Source organism: Vulpes vulpes, chromosome 5 (genome assembly GCF_048418805.1).
Source record: "Vulpes vulpes isolate BD-2025 chromosome 5, VulVul3, whole genome shotgun sequence".
Lineage (NCBI taxonomy): Eukaryota > Metazoa > Chordata > Mammalia > Carnivora > Canidae > Vulpes > Vulpes vulpes.
Genome location: NC_132784.1, coordinates 113347970 through 113366264, shown reverse-complemented (window position 1 = coordinate 113366264; position 18295 = coordinate 113347970). Strand labels below are relative to the sequence as shown.

Sequence of the window (18295 nt, the reverse complement as noted above, 5' to 3'; positions counted from 1 at the left end):
CCCCCCCGCACCCCGCCGCCCCCAGGAAGGACTCTGCAGGCTGCTGGGAGCCAGGAGAGCTCCTTACCTTCTAAACACCTCTCGCCCTTCATTCCACTGATCGCCACTCATTCATTCGCGAAGCATCTCCTACGTGCCAGACCCTGTCCTGGCCCTGCGCGCGCCGTAGCAACACACACGGTCCACCTGCTGCTCCTGTGGAGCTTACGTCCTCCCGGGGCAGGGGGCGGGAGGTGGGCGGATGACAAGCAAATCCCTAACACACTGGGTCGACGGGACTGAGGTCCGAGTGAAGTCCGGGAAGGCTGGGAATTGAGACACCGGAGTGGGCGAGACGGAGACAGCGAAGTGGTAATGAGGGAGAGGGAGCTGCTCGAAGCGGGAATCCCAGGGCAACAGCCGGACCGGGGCGACCGCGGGCGCAAGCAGCCCTGGCAGGGCCTGGAGGGCCGCACGGCTGGGGAGGGAGGCCGAGGCACGCACAGCCGAGCACCCACGTGAGCGTTTGCATCCCCAGCATTCAGGCAGGAGCAGGGCTGTGTGGGGCCCAAGCACGGGTGCTGGCCGCCAACTGCTCACAGGACTGGTGGGGCCCGGATCCCCGACTCCCAGCCTCTGCCTTCCAACCATCTCAGGCTCCGTCTTGCCCTCCCAGGGCCCAGCCCACGAGCTTCTGTACATGGTGTCTCGTCGTTCAGTGGTCCACAGTCTCAAATTCTTCGTCCCGTCTCCCCGTTCACTATGCCTGTGCCGTTTTCATCTTTGAGACACGGGCTTTCTGGGGGGGCCAACGGAGATGCGCCTCCCCCGGTTCCCGCTGCCCTGGGGACTCCTCTCGGGACCTCCTGGGGCGCTGGCCTGGCCGGCCCACTCGTCTTCCCCGCTAGACTTAGGGTCTAGGCCAGACTTGGGTTCCTCAGACGCGAGGGAGGCCCCAGGGTGAGCACCCGACTCGCTGCCCTCCCTGCGGGGGTGCCCTCCGCCCCACCGCCCTTCTGGGCACCCGGCTAACACCTGCCACCCGGTGCCCTGGGTGTGGGAGGGCGGCACCAGGGTAGGCGGGACAGGTGCTCGCCCCTGGCATGCTCCGGGGGGGCCAGGAAAGCGCCGGCAGGTCCCGGGTAGCCCACATGAACCCACGGAGCCCGTGCGGGAAGGGCTGGGGCCAGACGGTGTGACAGTGTGACGTGTGGGGCCTAAGACCCCTGGGTTGGCCTTGGGGCCCAGGGTGGCGGGGGAGGGACCAAGCCTGTGGGGTGGATGGGATCCCTCCTGACACGGACCGCCCACCCCGCAGACCTATGAGCAGCGGAAGGTGCTGGAGTTCACCTGCCAGACAGCCTTCTTCGTCAGCATCGTGGTCGTGCAGTGGGCTGACCTCATCATCTGCAAGACCCGCCGCAACTCAGTCTTCCAGCAGGGCATGAAGTGAGCGCCCCCGGCCCCCCGCGCTGACACCTACTCCCCCGCCCCCCCCATCTCGTTCCCTTCCTGCAGCACGCCCTGCAACATTTCTTCCCAGAAACAACATCCTAATATTCGGGATCATGGAGGAGACATTCCTGGCTGCCTTTCTGTCCTACACCCCAGGCATGGACATGGCCCTGCGGATGTACCCCCTCAAGTGAGTCAGGGAGCCACGCAGGTTGGGGGGCCTCAGCCGGGGGCCTCAGCCGGGGCGGGGGCCTGAGAGAGGAAGCTGCCTGGGTGAATGGGCTACCCTCGGGGATGTAAGGAGAACCGTCTGCGCCCCCACACGTGTGTCCGACTCCGGAGGCACGAGGGCCTGGGCCGAGCAACGGCACTGCGCGGGGCACACTAGGTTAGCGGACTCCCCGGCCCTCAGGACGCAGAGTGGAGGGGCTGCCGGGTGTTGGAACCTCCAGCAGTGGGGCAGGAGCGTGGCTGGCGGGGCACCGACGGTGACACGCTAGAGCCTCCAGGGTGGGCTGCGCGGAGGGCAGGCGAGCACAAAAATGGCCTGAAGTGCGCGCCTCTCATCCTGCTGTGACCGACACGCTCGTGTCGGTGGGCGCACACCGAAGTTCTCACTGTCTGGACCCTGGTTGGTTCAAATCATGCCCATGTTTTTGTCTTCTGATTTGTTTTGTTTTACGTCCGTGTATTGTTATTGTGAAAAAAACCCGCAAGGAGGAGTGTCTGACCCTCGGTTTCGGCTCAGGTCTTGATTTCAAGGTCTTGAGATCGAGCCCCTGCTTGGGGCCCCACGCGCAGCACGGAGTCGGCTTCTCCTCCCTCTCCCTCTGCCCCTGCCGCGGTTGTGTGCATGCAGCACTCTCGCTCACTCGCTCTGTCTCTCTCGAATGCATACGTAAATCTTTCTTTTTTTTAAATATTTTTTTAGGGTGGCCTGGGTGGCTCAGCGGTTTAGCGCCTGCCTTCAGCCCGGGGTGTGATCCTGGAGTCCCGGGATCGAGTCCCACGTCGGGCTCCATGCAGGGAGCTTCTCCCTCTGCCTGTGTCTCTGCCTCTCTCTCTCTGTGTCTCTCATGAATAAATAAATAAAATCTTAAAAAATAATAATAATAATTTTTTAAAAGATTTTACTTATTCATAAAAGACACAGAGACACAGGCAGAAGGAGAAGCAGGCTCCCTGCGGGGAGCCCGATGCAAGACTGGATCCTAGAACTCTGGGATCACACCCTGAGCTGAAGGCAGACGCTCAACCACTGAGCCACCCAGGTGTCCCATAAATACATAAATCCGAAAGAAAGAAAGAAAGAAAGAAAGAAAGAAAGAAAGAAGGAAGGAAAGAAAGAAAGAAAAGAAGAAAGGAAGGAAGGAAGGAAGGAAGGAAGGAAGGAAGGAAGGAAGGAAGGAAGGAAGGAGGAAGGAAGGAAGGAAGGAAGAAAGAAAGAAAGAAAGAAAGAAAGAAAGAAAGAAAGAAAGGAAGAAAGGAAGAAAGAAAGAAAATTTTACAGGGAAAAGAGCAAAACCGCCGTTCCGCCGGGTCCCACCACCCCCACCCACCCTCACCCGCAGAGGCTGCCTACTAGTGACATAGACCTTGTTCTTCCAGCTTTTGTCTGCTGCAAATGCACGCAGCGCGCTCACCTTTCCGCCCCTTGCAGTGTTTGACACAGTGCTTTGTATACTGCAGGTGCTCCATTAATGTTTCGGAACAGACACTGGCGCTGCCCTTAGAGCCTGACCGGCCCGGTTTGAGTCTCAGCCCTACGGTGTGCGTAACCCGCCTGCGCCTCCGGGGTACCTGCCGAGCGTGCATCACACGGCCCGGGCAGGCCGCCGTGAGCATGTGTAGGGAAAGGTGCGTGCGTGGCTGAGCGCCAGCCGAGGTCTACACGGGCCACCATGGCAGCTGCTGTCTGATGCAGGAAAGGTGTCAGGGTTCAACGCCAAGGGCCTAGAAAGAATTCTTAAGCGGTCCTTGGTGCCAAAGGGTGGTGTTATTACCAGGCATGGGGACAGGACCCGCTGGCAGAAAGAGCTGCACGGGGTCGCGAGGAGTGAGCGCCCACTGGACACTACCAGGCTGGGAGGGGCCCAGGGAGCGCGTCAGTCCCCCGGCAATTTGGCAGCAGGGTTCCCGACCCTCGAGGGGGCATTTATGGCCGGCTAGCCATGAAACCCGACCCATGAGACCCTCCAGATGTAGATCAGTGGGTCGTGTGCTTGGAGGATGAGCATCAACACGCACCTCGGGGGCTGCAGATAGTTTCCAAAGGAATTTTTATATGTTCAAGTCAACTCCCAGGACCCGGGGGTCGGGCTAGGATTGCCCTGTGGCCTTAGCAAGTGTCAACACCGAGGCAGATGAGTCCCTAGGGGGAGGCCCCTCAGCCTGCGTCCAGGATGTGTCGGTGGGCTGCAGGCGGGAAGGAACCTTAATCTTGCGTCTGCTTCGTTCCCACGTCACATCCCGCCGCTGGGCTCTCAGCGTTCGGCTACCGAGAAACTGAGTTGGTCATTTTATCCGGTGAATGTCAAGTTAAAGACTCAAGCAGTGGCAGATATTATCCCACTAAATGCAGCTTTCCCGTCTGGGTGGGACCACGTTTCCCTTGACCCTTGGAAAACTGAGTGTCTGGCGCGCAATGCGTGTCAGGGTACAGGACTCCCTGGCTCTGGAAGCCTTGGGATAAAAAGGAGAATGCAAAATATCTCCTTATAATGTTTACATTGGTTCCGTGTTGAAATGATGATACTTTGGATAAACTGGGTTAAATAAAGATCTATTATTAGAATTCACTGCCCCTGTTTCTTCTTACGTATTTTAATGTGGCCACTGGAAGACATCAAGCCTCGCAGGTGGCTCGCAGTGCATTGCTCGGGGCCGGCCCTGGTCCAGGCCACGTCCCTCTCACCCAAAGGGACAGATGTGGTTCCGACTGGGCCCCCCCCCCCCAGAGTCTTTCTCCCTGGCCCCTCATTACAGAAGAGATGCTGGGAGCAAAACGGTCCCCGTGTTCCCGATACAGACAAGTGTATGTTCTCCGTGGTGACACAGCCCCCACGTCTGGTCTCGGGTAGGCCCATGCTGCTCAGACTAGCCCCCCTTTGCAGGTGCGAAGCCCAGAGGCCCTGCAGGGCTTCGGGAGCGCCCTGACGGCTCCGCAGGAGCCGGGGACACCACGTGCACCCCCAACAGGGCATTTGTCACCGTCTGTTATCGCTGGCCGCTCAGTTTTTGTCTTGCCCCTCCCCCAGCAGGCTCTGACCTCCCCACAGGGGGCTCAACCCTGGGTGACAGGACACACTGGGGGCCACCCGTCCTCGGCCACTCCGGCCCGGCCCCGCTGACCCGCGCTTGCTCCCCACAGGCTCCCCTGGTGGCTCTGCGCCATTCCCTACAGCGTTCTTATCTTTGTCTATGACGAAATCCGAAAACTCACCATCCGACGTCATCCTGGCGGTGAGGCTCCTGCCCCTGCTCTGAGCGCTCAGCAGCCCCCTCCAGCCTGTGCCCGCCGTTCCCTTCTCCCCCCAGCTGGCGCTGCCCCGGGCCCTGCCCTCCTGCCCTCCGCCCTGGGGAGCCCTGAGATCCCCCCACCCCACCTACCTACCTCATCCGCGCTCCCCACCCGCCTCCCCTCTACCTTCCCCAGCTCACTGTGGTCAACTCTCGCCCACAGGCTGGCTGGAGAGAGAGACCTACTACTGAACTCAGCAGAGGAGCTGCCCGACACGGGGGCGCCCCAGGGAGGGGGGGTTAGGGTTCTGGGCTTGGCGCCTCGAGAGAGCATGGTGGGGGCAGAGATGCTAGGATGAATGACCTGGGATGAGAGGGGCCAGCACCCCCGGGGCTGGCCTGGGGCCCTGGGGGCTCCGTCCTGCGAACCGGTGGCCAGTCCCAACAGTAAATGTTTGCAACGGCCCTTCCCTGGCCGCCTGTGCGCGTCTGCTTTCCGGAGAGAGGGGCGATGGCGCCAGGGTCCCCTCGATATGCACGGGCGGTGTCTCCGGCCCCGGTGGAGGCCGGCAGGGGCTGGGAATCAAGCATCCCTGGCCCTCGAGGGCGAGCCCCCAACTTAAAGTCCGAAGACCTGAGGGGGAATAGGAGGCGGGGGACGGCTCCCCGACCGTGCAGGCAGCGGGCTCCTCGTGGAACTTCGGGGCAGAACAGGCCGCATTTCATCAGGCAGACGGTGCCCAGCGGGACCCGGGAAGCACCACCTGGTGAGGGGTCGCCTGGGGCGGGGATGGTGGTCGCACCTGCTGGCGGCCATCCTGACCCCTCCCTTCACTCTGGATCCCCACAGCCCTGACTTCCCAGGAAGCGTCCTGCCCCCCCCCCCACCCCCGGGCCCACAGGGTGCCAGACAGTCCTGAAGTCTGCGCAGAGGAAGGAGGAGCCCTGGGGCCTTCCCCACACCCCCACCCCGGGGCGCCCCGCCTTACTCTTCACCCATTTGCGGGCTGTTTCGTGGTGAGCGGGGCCACCTGGCCCTCTAGCTCAGGTCGCTGTCACGCCTCCTGGGGGACCATGCCCCAAGCGGGCGGAGCAGGGCCGGGTAGAAGGAACCTGCTGGAAATGGCAGACCGTCCGCACCCGCAGGACACGCGTGCTGCCCTGGCCGTGGGACAAGCGCTTGCCACGCGCACGACACGCAGGCTCCTAGCGCCGACCCTGGCTCACGGATGAGGGAACCGGGGTGCAGCAGATTCCCAGACCTACACCCTCAGCCCCCTGCGCCCAGGCCCACAGTGAGGGCTGGGCCAATATGCGGGCTACAGACCAAGGGGGTGGTGAGGGCGGAGGCCGGAGGGAGGCTGGGCCATTGTGAGGAGCAGCATCCCCAGGGCGCTCCCACCTGTCGCCCGCCCTCCTGCAAAAGCAGGTCCCCTGGGGACAGGGGTCCTTCCCGCTGCTGACGAGGCTGAACCAGACCTGGAAGATGCAGAGGCCGGGCTGCGGGGACTGAGTGGGGACGGGGAGGCCGAGGGGCCAGCTCCTCGGGTTTCAGCAGCAGGAGCTTCGGGTGTCTGGTGGGTTAAAAATACAGAGGCCCCAACTCAGGGTCATTTGATACCGGCTGCCCGGGGGCCTATTAAGTCCAAGAGCCTGGAGTCAGGGGCCAGAGGGAAGGGGCTGAGGGGAGCAGGGAGAGGGGTGAGGGGCAGGCAGGAGGGCGCAGCTGCTGGGGAGCCCCGGGCGGGCCTGGGAGCCAAGGGCGGGGGCTGCAGGCCCAGGGCACCCCGTAGCCCGGTCTCGCGGCCTGAGGGGTGCCGAGGGGAGGTCCCATATTCCAGGGTGGCCCCCTCCCCAGCGTGCAGCAGAAGCCGCCCCGTGCCATGGCCCTGGGGCTGGGGGACCCACCGGCAGGGCAGATCAGGGGCTCCCTGGTGAGACCAGGAGATGGGTTCCGGGGCGGCTGGAGCTCCCAGCAGCCCTGCTCAGGCCAGCCCCGGCCTCCCTCGCTCCAGCACAGCTGTCTCTCTTGGACGCACTCCTGCCACATGCTTGAGATTTTCTGTGGCCTTCCCCGCTTAGCTGTGCAAGGCCCACCCCACAGGACGGGAGATGTTCCTCCTCTAACACAAGTCCATGCCCCTGTCTGGGTGCAAAACAAACCCTGTGTCTCCAAAATCAGAGACACCTCAGGGTGGGGATGGAGGGCTTTGATCTAGCCTCTTCCACGGGCTCCCTCGTGCCTCAGTTTACCTGTCCAGGGAAGAGCCCCCGGGGGGGCCACAAGGTACCCAGAGCAGAACTGGTCCACAGCCCTCACCCCCAGGATGGGATGCGAGAGGTCAGAGTCCTCCTGCCACGTCCCCTTGGGCCCTGGAGGGCACAGGCGAGGGGACATCGTGGCCGTGGGGCAGGCCCACCTCTCCGGGCTGCCCCAGGGTTAACTTGCCCCTGGCCTGGCCGCCTGACGCCTTTGCAAGGATGCCCTGTGGCTATTCTCCCTCCCTGAGACCATTCAGGCCCGGGGACCCCCCTCCCACTGGGCCCTGGAGAACCAAGTCCCCTCCGATGGGAGCGATGGGAGTGCAGAGGGCGAGCAGGACGCCGCCCCTCTCCGCCTGGGGCCTCTGCCCACAGAAACCCTAAATCACAGCCCCGCAGGGTGGCCGTGGCCGCTCGAGTGGGAGGGAGGCGCAGGAAACCGCTGGGCCCGAGCCAGGTGGCCAGTGCTGGACGCGGCTCCATCTTTTACTGGGAGATGACCTCATCCTTGGTCCTGGTTCTCTGTGGGGCAGCGCGGGGGTCTCCCCTACAGCCCGGGCGCTCTCTACTGCCCTGGCCTCTCAGGATCAAGGAAACAGACTGCGCCCAGAGGTTTGAGGCCCAGAGGCCATCTGCCATCCGTGTCCCCGTTGTCCTGACCCAGAAGGGCTCCTCCACACCCCCGCTCCTTGGGTCTGAGTACCCTTGCCCTCCCAGGACGCACCTCCCCTCCCCCAGCCCAGCTCATTTACCTCCGACTCATCTGGTCTTATTTTTAGCTCAGGCTTTTTCCTTTCTTAATATGGCGATGAGCTTTTAGGGCAGCGTGGAGAGCCCGCTGAGGAGCCCTGGCTGTCGGGGAAGGCGGAGGGGAGGGGCGCGGGAGCCTGGGGGCAAGGCCAGGAGGTGGGACGTCGGGCCTGCGGAGCTGTCCTGGCCTCAGAAGGTTATCCTGTCACCTGCCAACCGAAGAGACATATTTAGATGGAGCCAGGCAGGGGCCCGGCGGTGCCAGTTTGGGGCCTGCGGCTCCAGTTCCCTCCCCGCCCCCTGCTCCCATCCCTCCTCCTGACCCTTTCACTCTTGGCTCTGTCGGCGGCCTGTCCGGGACCCAGCAGTGTCCTCTGTCCACTGCCCTGGGCCGCTCCCCACCCCGCCCCCACGGCGAGCCCCTAACTCAGGGCTCAGGACCCAGGGCCCGGCCGCGACCCTCCTTTGGACCAGGACCCCCGACCCTGAGCCCGCCACCTCCCTGCGCACTGCAGACAGGATGGGGGCCAGAGCCGCGCCCGGCCTGCCGCTGGCACTGCTGCTGCTGCTGGTGCTCGGGCAGCCCAGGCTGGGGGTGCAGGGGGAGGATGGGCTGGAGTTCCCCGAGTACGACGGCGTGGACCGTGTGGTCAACGTCAACGCAAAGAACTACAAGAACGTGTTCAAGAAGTACGAGGTGCTGGCGCTGCTGTACCACGAGCCCCCAGAGGATGACAAGGCCTCGCAGAGACAGTTCGAGATGGAAGAGCTGATCCTGGAGGTGAGCGGTGGGGTCGCAGGCACACCGGTCCCCCCACCCCCGGCAGCCCCCGCCCGAGGCTGCATGCACATGTGGAGGGGCTGTGCAGGGGGGCCTGGGGGCGACTGGCCTGGGGCCCGAAGCTCCACTGCAGGGAGGCAGTCAGGAGGGAGGCGCTGCAGGCCCGCGGCCTCCGTGCTACAGGAGGCTGCTAGCACCCAGGTGTCTGTCCGTGGAGGAAGGGGAGCACTAGGAGGAAGAGAGAGGAGGGGGAGGAGCTGCACACAGCGCCCCATCTACCTTCCCCTCCCTGCACCCCACCCCCACGAAGATGCAAACGCTCGAATTTTAAATGCTCCTGATGTCTTATTTGCGAGGCATCTGTTTCTGCTGAAGGTGTAAGGGAGACCAGCATGGCTCCCGCTCTCCCCCGTTCCCCATCAGTCTCTCCTGGGTCGGGCTGGACACCCCAATTGGAGAATTCTTGCGATTGGAGGAGGCTTCAGCACGCCCTCCCCAGCTTCTCTTTGCGGGAAGGTTCTCCTGGCCCCCAAGTGGACTTAGAAGGAGAGAAGCAGCCCATGGGGGGGATGCCCGGAGCCAGGCCCCCACCTCTCTAGCCCCAGGCTGCCAGCCTCCTGGCCCAAGCTCTGCAGCCCTTCTGCGTCCCTGCAGGACAGTGGGGCAGGACCACGGGCTGTTCCTGCGTGTCCCTGCGGCTGCTGGGACCTGCCATCTGATGTGCGTGGAGTATTTTTATCCTGAGTGCTCAGCATCTCGGGCCATCCACCTGCCAACAGCCTCCCTTCCCCGTCCTCCCGAGAATCCAGGCGCCCAGCTCTGGCAGGCGGGGAAAGCCGCAAGGCCGTGCAGAGTGGCCCAGGGTCCTGCTGGGAGGTGGGCACCGAGGGCAGAGACCACCATGGCCTGCGTAAAGGCGGGTTGCAGTGAAGAGGGAAAGGGGGCGAGGGGGGGCCCGCTGTGTCCCCTCTAGTGCCTCCTGGGGTCCCTGTCTCCGAAGGCGACAAGCGGAAGCCACGGGGACCTCAGACTCAGCTCTCTGGCTTTCCCCACTCCTCACGACATGGCCAGACCCCCCGCACACCCCCCTGCCCAGTGGGGGTCACTGGAAGAACCACAGGGACTTCTGACGTCGCCCCACACTGCATGGCCTTTACCCAGGATGGAGGGCAGGGCTCAGCTCCGGAGCAGGAAGGGCCTCCACCACTCTGAAGCCAGACCCCTCAGCATTCCTAGGCCCCCGGGGGTGTCGCGTGTGCCCTTACAGGGCAACCCCAGAAGCACAGCGTCTAGGAGCAATAGACGGCCAGGGGTCAAGATTGAGCTGCAGACCCAAGGGTGGGCTTGCAGGGAAGGTGGAGCTCCCAGAGCCCCGTGCAGCGCCGAGGCCAAGTCCTCACTCCCTGCATCCCAAGTGACCCCACCTGAAGCATGACATGGGAACAGGGGGCAAGAACCCTGGAGCTGACTTGAACACATTCCCTCCAGTTAGCGGCCCAAGTCCTCGAAGACAAGGGCGTTGGCTTTGGGCTGGTGGACTCTGAGAAGGACGCAGCTGTGGCCAAGAAACTAGGTAAGGGGGTGTGTGTGGGACCTGGGGGGCCAGGTGCTGTGGGACCTGGGGGGCCGGGTGCTGTGGGACCCGGGAGGGCGGGTGGTGTGGACCCAGGAGTGTGGGTGGTGTGGGACCAGGAGGACAGGTGGTATGGGACCTGGGGGGCCGGGTGGCGTAGACCCGGGAGGGTGGGTGGCATGGACCCGAGAGGGCGGGTGGTATGGACCCAAGAGGGTGGGTGGTGTGGCCCCAGGAGGATAGTTGATGTGGACCCTGGAGGACGGGTGGTTTGGGACCTGGGAGGGCTGGTGGTGTGGACCCGGAAGGATGGGTGGTGTGGACTCGGGAGGGCGGGTGGTGTGGGACTGCCGGGGCCCAGGCGCATAGGCGTTGGAGGGGGCGGCCTGGGCCAGGGGTTAGGAGCTGTCCTTGCACAGGCCCGGGCACAGGGCCTCACCCCGGGGGCAGAGACACTGACTGGTGAGGGGCCCGGCCCGTCTGCCCTCCTCAGACACCCGGGCTCTAATCCCAAAGTGGGGGTGGCCTTCCTCACACTTCCCTGGAAAGCAGGCGGGGGCGGGGGGGGGGGGGGGGGGGGGGCGAGCCCTGGTCAGGGCGCCGTGGCAGCCACCAGGGAGCAGCACAGGCCTGAGGTGGTGGGCCGGGCTGGGGAAGGCGGGCATCCGGGCAGTCACAGCCCTGGGACAGTGCCCGGGGGCTGGGGGGGTGCCCGCCTGTCATAGGGGAAGCAGACATGGGGGGCGTGTGGCCGGACTCTGGATCCCCCCATGTCCCCCTGCACCCGCCTGCTCCGGGGGTGCTGAGGCCGCAGGCACAGACCTCAGGCTGTGGGGGGATGCGTCATGCGCGGGGAGGGGGCGGGGGGAGGCCGGGCCTGGAGCCGTGGGTAGCCGGCCCCCACCCACCCCGTGTCCCCCAGGGCTCACGGAGGAGGACAGCATCTACGTGTTCAAGGGGGACGAAGTCATTGAGTACGACGGCGAGTTCTCTGCTGACACCCTGGTGGAGTTCCTGCTCGACGTGAGGATCCGCCTGCCCCACCGGCCCTGCTTCAGCCCCCCACACCCGGCCCCACCCGGCCCCCGCTTCTGTGCACGCGCACACACGAACATGCACACGCAAGCACACACATGAGCACACACGAGCACACAGGAGCATGCACATGAGCACACAAATGAACACGCACATAAGCACACGAGCATGCATACACGTGCACATGCATCACATACGTGGACACACACGCGCACGCAGCCCACGACCCCCCCACCCCCTTGCTCCCCTCCTCATGCCCCCCACTCCCCTCACTCCCCTCCTTACTGCCCCCCCAGGTCCTGGAGGACCCTGTGGAATTGATCGAAGGTGAACGAGAGCTGCAGGCATTCGAGAACATCGAGGACGAGATCAAACTCATTGGCTACTTCAAGAACAAGGATTCAGAGCGTGGGTAACCCCTGATGCCTGAGGCCCTCCCGGGACCCCCATTTTACCCGTCTCCTAACCCCCCTCCACCCGCGTGTCTACACCCAACCCCCGGCCCACTCCGACCTCTCTGCACTTGGGGCTCCCGGTCGGGCACCCCCTGCACCCGACCTCCCCCACTGACTTTCGGCTGTTCTCAGAGGACTAGGGGGTGGGTCTCAGCACGAACCGCCCAGACGCAGAGGGCGCGGGGGGGGGGGGGGGGGGCCACCGGGAGACCGGCTCCCCAGAGACCGACCCAGAGTTTCTCCCTCAGATTACAAGGCCTTCGAGGACGCAGCGGAGGAGTTTCACCCCTACATCCCCTTCTTTGCCACTTTCGACAGCAAGGTTCACGTCCCTGTGGCCGGAGGGGTGCCCCACTCCCTGCAGCCGCCCCGACCTCGCCCCCGGGGCCCCGGGAACCTGGCCCCTTGCTACCCGGGACGCTCCCCACCCGCACCACCACCACCCCCACCCAGATTTTACTCACCCCACCCCTCGTCCAGCCCAGGCCTGGGGAAGTCAAGGCAGCGGCTGGGGCCAGCTGGTCCGACCCCTTCCTGAGGCGCGGGCCCCGGGAAGCCGCCTGTCCCCTGACCCTCGCCCCTGCCTCTTCCCCCAAAGGTGGCAAAGAAGCTGACGCTGAAGCTGAATGAGATCGACTTCTATGAGGCCTTCATGGAAGAGCCTGTGACCATCCCTGACAAGCCCAACAGCGAGGAGGAGATCGTCAGCTTCGTGGAGGAGCACAGGAGGTGGGTGCCGGGCAGCTCCTCCTCCGGGGCAGGGGCAGGTGGGGGGGGGGCTGGTCCGGAGCTCGTCTCCCTCTCCCTGCACCCGTCTTCTGGGTGCCCGCGATCCCTCCCACGCCGCCAGGCCCCACAGCGTCGCCCACCCTGCTCCCTGACCCTGACTGGCGTTCACGGCCTGCCGTCTGCCAGGAACCCCGACGGCCATCCCCCTCCGTTATCAGTTAGTTTTTAAAGATTTTATTTATTTGACAGAGAGAGAGAGAGAGGGAGAGAGAGAGGGAGGGAGTGCGAGCGCGGGGAGGGGCAGGGGGAGAGGGAGCAGCAGGCTCCTGCTGGGCAGGGGCCCAAAGCGGGACTCAATCCCAGGACGTGGTTCTCAGCACAGGGGGCAGGGCGGCCGGGGTGGGAGCGGGTTTTGCCCTCCAGGGGTCATGGGGCATTTTCGCTGGAGGAGGGAACTCCTGGGGGGTAGTGAGGAGGTTTCGCTGGAGGAGAAGCGGGGGTGCTGGTAACGACCTCCAGGGCACACGGTCACTCCCTGCACCCCCCCGGGCCCCGAGGACTCTCCAGCCCCAAAGGTCAGTGGTGCCGAGGCTGAGCCCCCTGTCCCCCACCCACACCCACAGGACCCTTTCCCTCCTGGCACTCCCCGCCGGGACCATGCACAGCTCTGTGGGACGCCAGTAGCCTGACCCCCCCAGATTAGGGACCCCCCGGCCCGGCAGGGCCTACGTCCAGGGCGCCCGGCACATGCCTAACACGCCTCAGACTCAGCTGAACCACAACAACGCATGAAGGCCCCAAAGCCCCGTTCCCGCCTTTCTCCCAAAGACCTTCTTCTCTTCCAGGCCATGGGCCTGGCCGCTGCGCCCCCACCTGGGCCCGGAGCCCAGCGTTCAGACTCTGCCAGATGGTTCTGCTCTGGGCTACGAGCCGTCTGTGCCCCAGGCTTGACCCAGAGGCAGCCGGCGTCGCGCAGAACTCTCTGGAAGGGGGGGCATCCTTCTCTCTTGCCCACTGAGCAGTGACCGTCTCTTCTAGGTCCACCCTGAGGAAGCTGAAGCCCGAGAGCATGTATGAGACCTGGGTGAGTGTCCCCCCCGCCCCAGGACGGGGCTGGGCCCCAGGGGGAGGGACACAGGTGGCTGAAGACCCAAGTTCTAGAAGCTTCCGGCCCTGCCACGGCCCGCGCTTCGCTGGTAGGAGCCACCGCGCGGCAGCCGAGTTTGCAGGGCGGTGTCCTGGGGACTGGGAGACACACAGGCTGACACGACGACGGGGGGACGTGGGGTGGAGGGGTCTGCTCTGCCGGCGCGGGGCCTGGAGGGCAAGCGATGCCGCCAGAACCCACCTGACCCGGAAGCCGCGGCTGCACCACGTCCAGGCCCGAGGGAGCCAGGGGCGCCCCCTCCTCCGGGCTCACACTAAGCTCCCTCCCCTCCCAGGAGGACGACATGGACGGGATTCACATCGTGGCCTTCGCCGAGGAGGCCGATCCTGGTGAGGGAGGAAGCTCGACTGGATGGGTGCAGGCGGGAGGGGAGCCCGGGCTGGTCAGGGCGCCGCATGGGGGGGGGGCTCCTGGGAGCGCAGCGGCCCGGGCAGCAGGAGGCAGAGGCAGGGCGCCTGCCCCCACCCCCCGACCACCCAACACTTGGGTTCCCCCCAAGACGGCTTCGAGTTCCTGGAGACGCTCAAGGCCGTGGCCCAGGATAACACGGACAACCCGGACCTCAGCATCATCTGGATCGACCCTGACGACTTCCCCCTGGTAAGAGGCCCGAACGGGGCCCTGAGCGGGTGTCTTCCTGCCCCGACGCCCGGCCCGGGGGCGCGGGAGGTCACGGCGGGTCCTCAAGGGCACTGAAAGGCAGCCCGAGGTGGGGAGACAGGACAGCAGATCAACCGCAGGGAGCCTAACACACGACACCCCGAGCGGAGGCCCGGCAGGCGCCCCCCCCCAGCCCCAACTGGCAGCGCTGTGGGGGGCAGACCAGACGGGCGGGCCCTGCAGGTGGGTGCACGCGGAGTGCCGAGTCCCAGGGGACAGCTCGGTCCCCGCCGGAGCCCGACCCCCAGCATACACGTGGCAGGAGCGAGTGATCTGCTGCCTGAGTGGCCCTGATCACCGCGCACGGAGGCCTCAGCTCAGGGGCGCCCAGCTGAGCGGCCCCGAGGTGACCCGGTGGCACCGGGGCGGGACCAGGCCCAGAACACGGGCTCCGGCCCAGCCTTCCTCGGGGGAGGGGCCGGCGTCTGCACTGCCCTGCCGCTGCTGGCCTCTCGCCCTTCCCTGCAGGCCCTATAGCTGGACCCGCACCCTATCGGCCCCGGGGCTCACAGGGACGCCCCTGTGCCAGCCGCCCACACCCGCTCCCCCTGCACCCCCCCACGGCGCCCTGTGGTCTCTCCCCAGCTGGTGCCATACTGGGAGAAGACGTTCGACATCGACCTGTCGGCCCCACAAATAGGAGTGGTCAACGTCACGGACGTGAGTCCCCTTCCTGCCCCGCTGGCCTCCACCCCTGCTTCCCTGCTCTGCGGACCCCCCAGGAGTCAGACACGCCGTCTCAGGGCTGGACGGACGCACTCAGGCTCTGAACATGCGCCCCGTCCTGCAGGGCCGGTCCCCAGACTCCCCACCTGGAGTCACCACCCCGCCCCCCGGCACTTGCAGAGCCCCCTGGGCATCGAGGACGTGACTGCCATGTGGCTCGTCTCGGGTCTACATATGGGGCGCGTCTGCCTCTCCAGCGGACGTTGAGCTTTTTGAGGGCAGAACTCTCACCCACACGTGGCAGGTGTTCAGCCGTGGTTTTGTGGCGATGAAACGAATGGGCTGTGTACGGTCTTTGCGTCCCCCCAGCTCCCGGTGTGACCGGGGAGGCAGGTGCTGTGTTGACGACACGGCCAGATCTTATAGACGCGACCACGAGGAGACCAATAAAGTGCTAGGAGGCCACAGAAATCAAAGCCACTTCCGCTGGAGAGAGGCTTGGGGGTGGGGGGCATTTGGCGCAGCGCCCGCACAGCCTGCGGGGCACGCCACGTGCACACACAAGGCCTTTCCAAACCGATGCAAGAGGTAGAGCTAAGTAAGGTCACAAGTAGGAGAAGGACTGTGAAGTTCTGGAAAAGGCAAGTCGTGTTTACGGCCTGCGAGGCTCGAGGGTTCTGTGGAAGGTGCTGGAACGGCAGGTGATGAAGTGCTGGCAGGAGCCAGGCCTCACTCTCCCCGCCGAAGGCCCCCCGCCGGCCCACGCCGGAGGCCTGTTAGGGAGGCCAAGGACGGAGGCCGCCCTGCCAACCTGGCCGGTGCCGCGCAGGAGGGGAAGGACGGCGGGGGCCCCGTGAGCCCGGGGACCGGGCTCCTAGGACCCGGGTTGGGCTCACCCGGTTCCCTGCGTGTGCCCCGCCCCAGGCCGACAGTGTGTGGATGGAGATGGACGACGAGGAGGACCTGCCTTCTGCCGAGGAGCTGGAGGATTGGCTGGAGGACGTGCTGGAGGGCGAGATCAACACGGAGGACGACGATGAGGAGGAGGACGACGACGACGACGATGACTAGCAGCTGTGGCCGCCCTCTCCCTGCCCTCCCGCCTGCTCCTCTCCTGTGCTCCCCCCTCCCTGCCCCTCCCTGGGCTCCTCCAGGGACCCTGGGTCACCCTCCATCTGCATCAGGCCCGCTGACCTGACCCCGACTGTCACCTGACAGGGACAGGACCCCTGTCCCCCACACGCCCACCCAGCCGCCTCACTGACTGTCCCCTGTCCCTCGGTGGCCCCGTCCCACGACGGATTCCCCCACCGGTCCATGTGCTCTCCCTCATGACCCTCCTCTCTTCCGTTCCCCCTACCTGCGCACACTCTTCCCCACACCCCCAAATCCTCCGTCCTTCCGGCCAGGAGGGAGGGCGGGCCCCACGTCCCGGGCCACCTCGCGGCAATCTCTTGTTAATGTATTTGGGTCAGATATTGAGAGGCCTCAATAAAGGATCTGGGGCAGCATGAGCAGGTGTCTGCTGAGAGGTGTCACCCCGCGGCAGGAGGGGGGCAGCCGGAGGATGAGGACGGGAGAGGGGGGCAGGAGGGGCGGGCACTGCGATCGGAGCAGGATGGGTGCCTCCCTCCAGACCATCGTCCCCAGAGGAGAGTGGATGACTTATCTGTGGCCAGGAACCAAGCTTCCTCGCCTCCCCAACACAAGATGTTTGTGCAGCACCCCAGGAGGCTCTGGGAGTGCCGGGCTGGAAGTGAGGACAGGCCGGAGCACATGGAAACCCACCACAGACTGATCCTGCGCTGCTGGATCGCACCCTCCCTGCAGCTCTTCTCCAAACGTCAAGACTCAGCCCCAGTGACACTTCCTCGGTGAGGGCTTCCCAGAGGCGGTGCCCGCTGCAGCCCCCTCATCTGGGGTCCCCTCCTCGGCGACCCCCTCCATCTGTGGCTACGTGTCTGTCCCCCTGCACTGGACCGTGGGCCCCTTGAAGGCAGGAGCCCAGGCTTCTCTGTGCCCACCAAGGGCGGCCCCCACCGCGTCTGCTAGCAGAACGTGCCAGTGAACAGAAGGGCTCAGGAGGGAGTGGCCGCCACGCAGCGGGCTCCGAAGGCTCCAAGGAGTGAGCCCTTGCTAGGCCCTCCCTCCATGAAGAGTGGGGGCTGACGGGGCAGAGGAGGCAGGGAAGGGGCCTGCCCGCCAGTGGAGAGCATCAGAAGCACCTGCAGGATGTGGGTGTCATACTGGGGGCGCAAAAGAGATGAGCGGGACAAGAGGAGACCCACAAGTGGGCCCCATGAGGATGGGCGGGCGTCACGGGGTGTGTGGGGCTTGGGTCTCGTCCTGGGAGCCGGGAGGAAGGGCACTGATGGGCGGGTGGGCAGAGGGAGGGAAGGGGGCCCCGGCACTCAAGGCCAGAGGCCACCAGAAGGGCCTGCTCTGCAGAGGAGGCACAGAGTTCTGTCCACGCGGGCCCCCACCCTGCCCCTGGGCCTGGGCGGCCGAGGTTCCGGGCAGGAAGGCTCCCCACGGCCCCCAGCACAGCCCAGGCTGGCGTCCGGGTAAGGGAGTGGGATGCCGTCGGGGGGGTGGGGGGGACCAAGGCACTGATTGCCCAGAACTCACAGACATGACAGTTGTGGGCCAGGTACAGAGGTGCCACTGAGACTACAGGACGGCTAAGTGCAGGAGACACGTCCCGGTCCTGGACAAACCCAGGAAGCGCCCCTGCAGGGGGCGGAGGGCTCTTGCCACCATTCAGTCCTGCTTCTAATACGAGGAGTGGGCCCTGGGCCAACCACGGGCAGTCGGCAGCCCGCACAGCTCAGGGCAGGGCCCCCGCCCATCTGCTGCTGGGTCCTGAGCACCCATCTGCGCCACTCCTGACACTCAGGATTTCCGCGTCTCGGGAGAGCCCTGCCTGGGGGGGCAGCAGCATGTGCACCCTCCCCGCGAGGGTGCTGGGTGTCAGGGGCATACCCTGCCCCCTGGGAGGGGCAGAGCCAGCGCGAAGCCCCAGCTCCTGTACAGGCGTCACTTTGGGTCTCTGGGTCTCACTGATGGCTCAGAGAAATGGCTCCCGGTCCCAGGACACAGCACAGGAGACACACAGCCAGGGCACCGGGTCGCCCTGCTAGCAGAGGGTGGTGATGGGGGAGCAGGGAGGAGGCAGGAGGGGGCCTGTAGGCCAGGAGGGGGGCTCCCCAGCTGGAGGTGAGGTGGCACAGGCCTCTGCCCAGGGCCCCACGCGCCGGAGTTGAGGCAACAGCCCTCCGGCTGCAGGCTGCAGATGGGGCGCAGACTGCTCCCCCCCACCCCCC

General features: G+C 65.3%; 2 protein-coding genes across 3 annotated transcripts in view; both read left to right on the top strand.

Annotated features, from left to right (window-relative positions):
* The window catches only part of LOC112910081 (sodium/potassium-transporting ATPase subunit alpha-4), a 28758-nt gene extending 23613 nt beyond the window's left edge, over positions 1-5145 (top strand). Inside the window, exons 19-22 of one of the 2 annotated variants that reach the window (XM_072759704.1) lie at positions 1298-1428; positions 1523-1624; positions 4805-4896; positions 5117-5145. In XM_072759704.1, coding sequence (XP_072615805.1) covers positions 1298-1428; positions 1523-1624; positions 4805-4896; positions 5117-5145 — 354 coding nt within the window. Of the gene's footprint in view, positions 1-1297; positions 1429-1522; positions 1625-3123; positions 4226-4804; positions 4897-5116 lie in introns of those variants that run through there. The other variant, XM_072759703.1, reaches the window with a different exon arrangement.
* A 2836-nt stretch (positions 5146-7981) lies between these two features.
* On the top strand, positions 7982-16486 carry CASQ1 (calsequestrin 1). Its single transcript, XM_025986276.2, has 11 exons — positions 7982-8686; positions 10175-10259; positions 11182-11282; positions 11591-11702; positions 11998-12071; positions 12348-12478; positions 13517-13562; positions 13921-13975; positions 14146-14246; positions 14892-14966; positions 15897-16486. The coding sequence occupies exons 1-11, from the start codon at positions 8426-8428 to the stop codon at positions 16041-16043; spliced, it is 1188 nt and encodes a 395-aa protein (XP_025842061.2). The 5' UTR covers positions 7982-8425; the 3' UTR covers positions 16044-16486.
* Positions 16487-18295: the final 1809 nt, after the last annotated feature.

Coding starts and splice junctions, on each gene's coding strand:
- CASQ1 (XM_025986276.2), top strand. CDS start 8,426: ATGGGGGCCAGAGCCGCGCCCGGCCTGCCGCTGGCACTGCTGCTGCTG. Junction 11,283..11,590: donor TGGTGGAGTTCCTGCTCGAC/GTGAGGATCCGC, acceptor CTGCCCCCCCAG/GTCCTGGAGGACCCTGTGGA. Junction 11,703..11,997: donor CAAGAACAAGGATTCAGAGC/GTGGGTAACCCC, acceptor TTTCTCCCTCAG/ATTACAAGGCCTTCGAGGAC.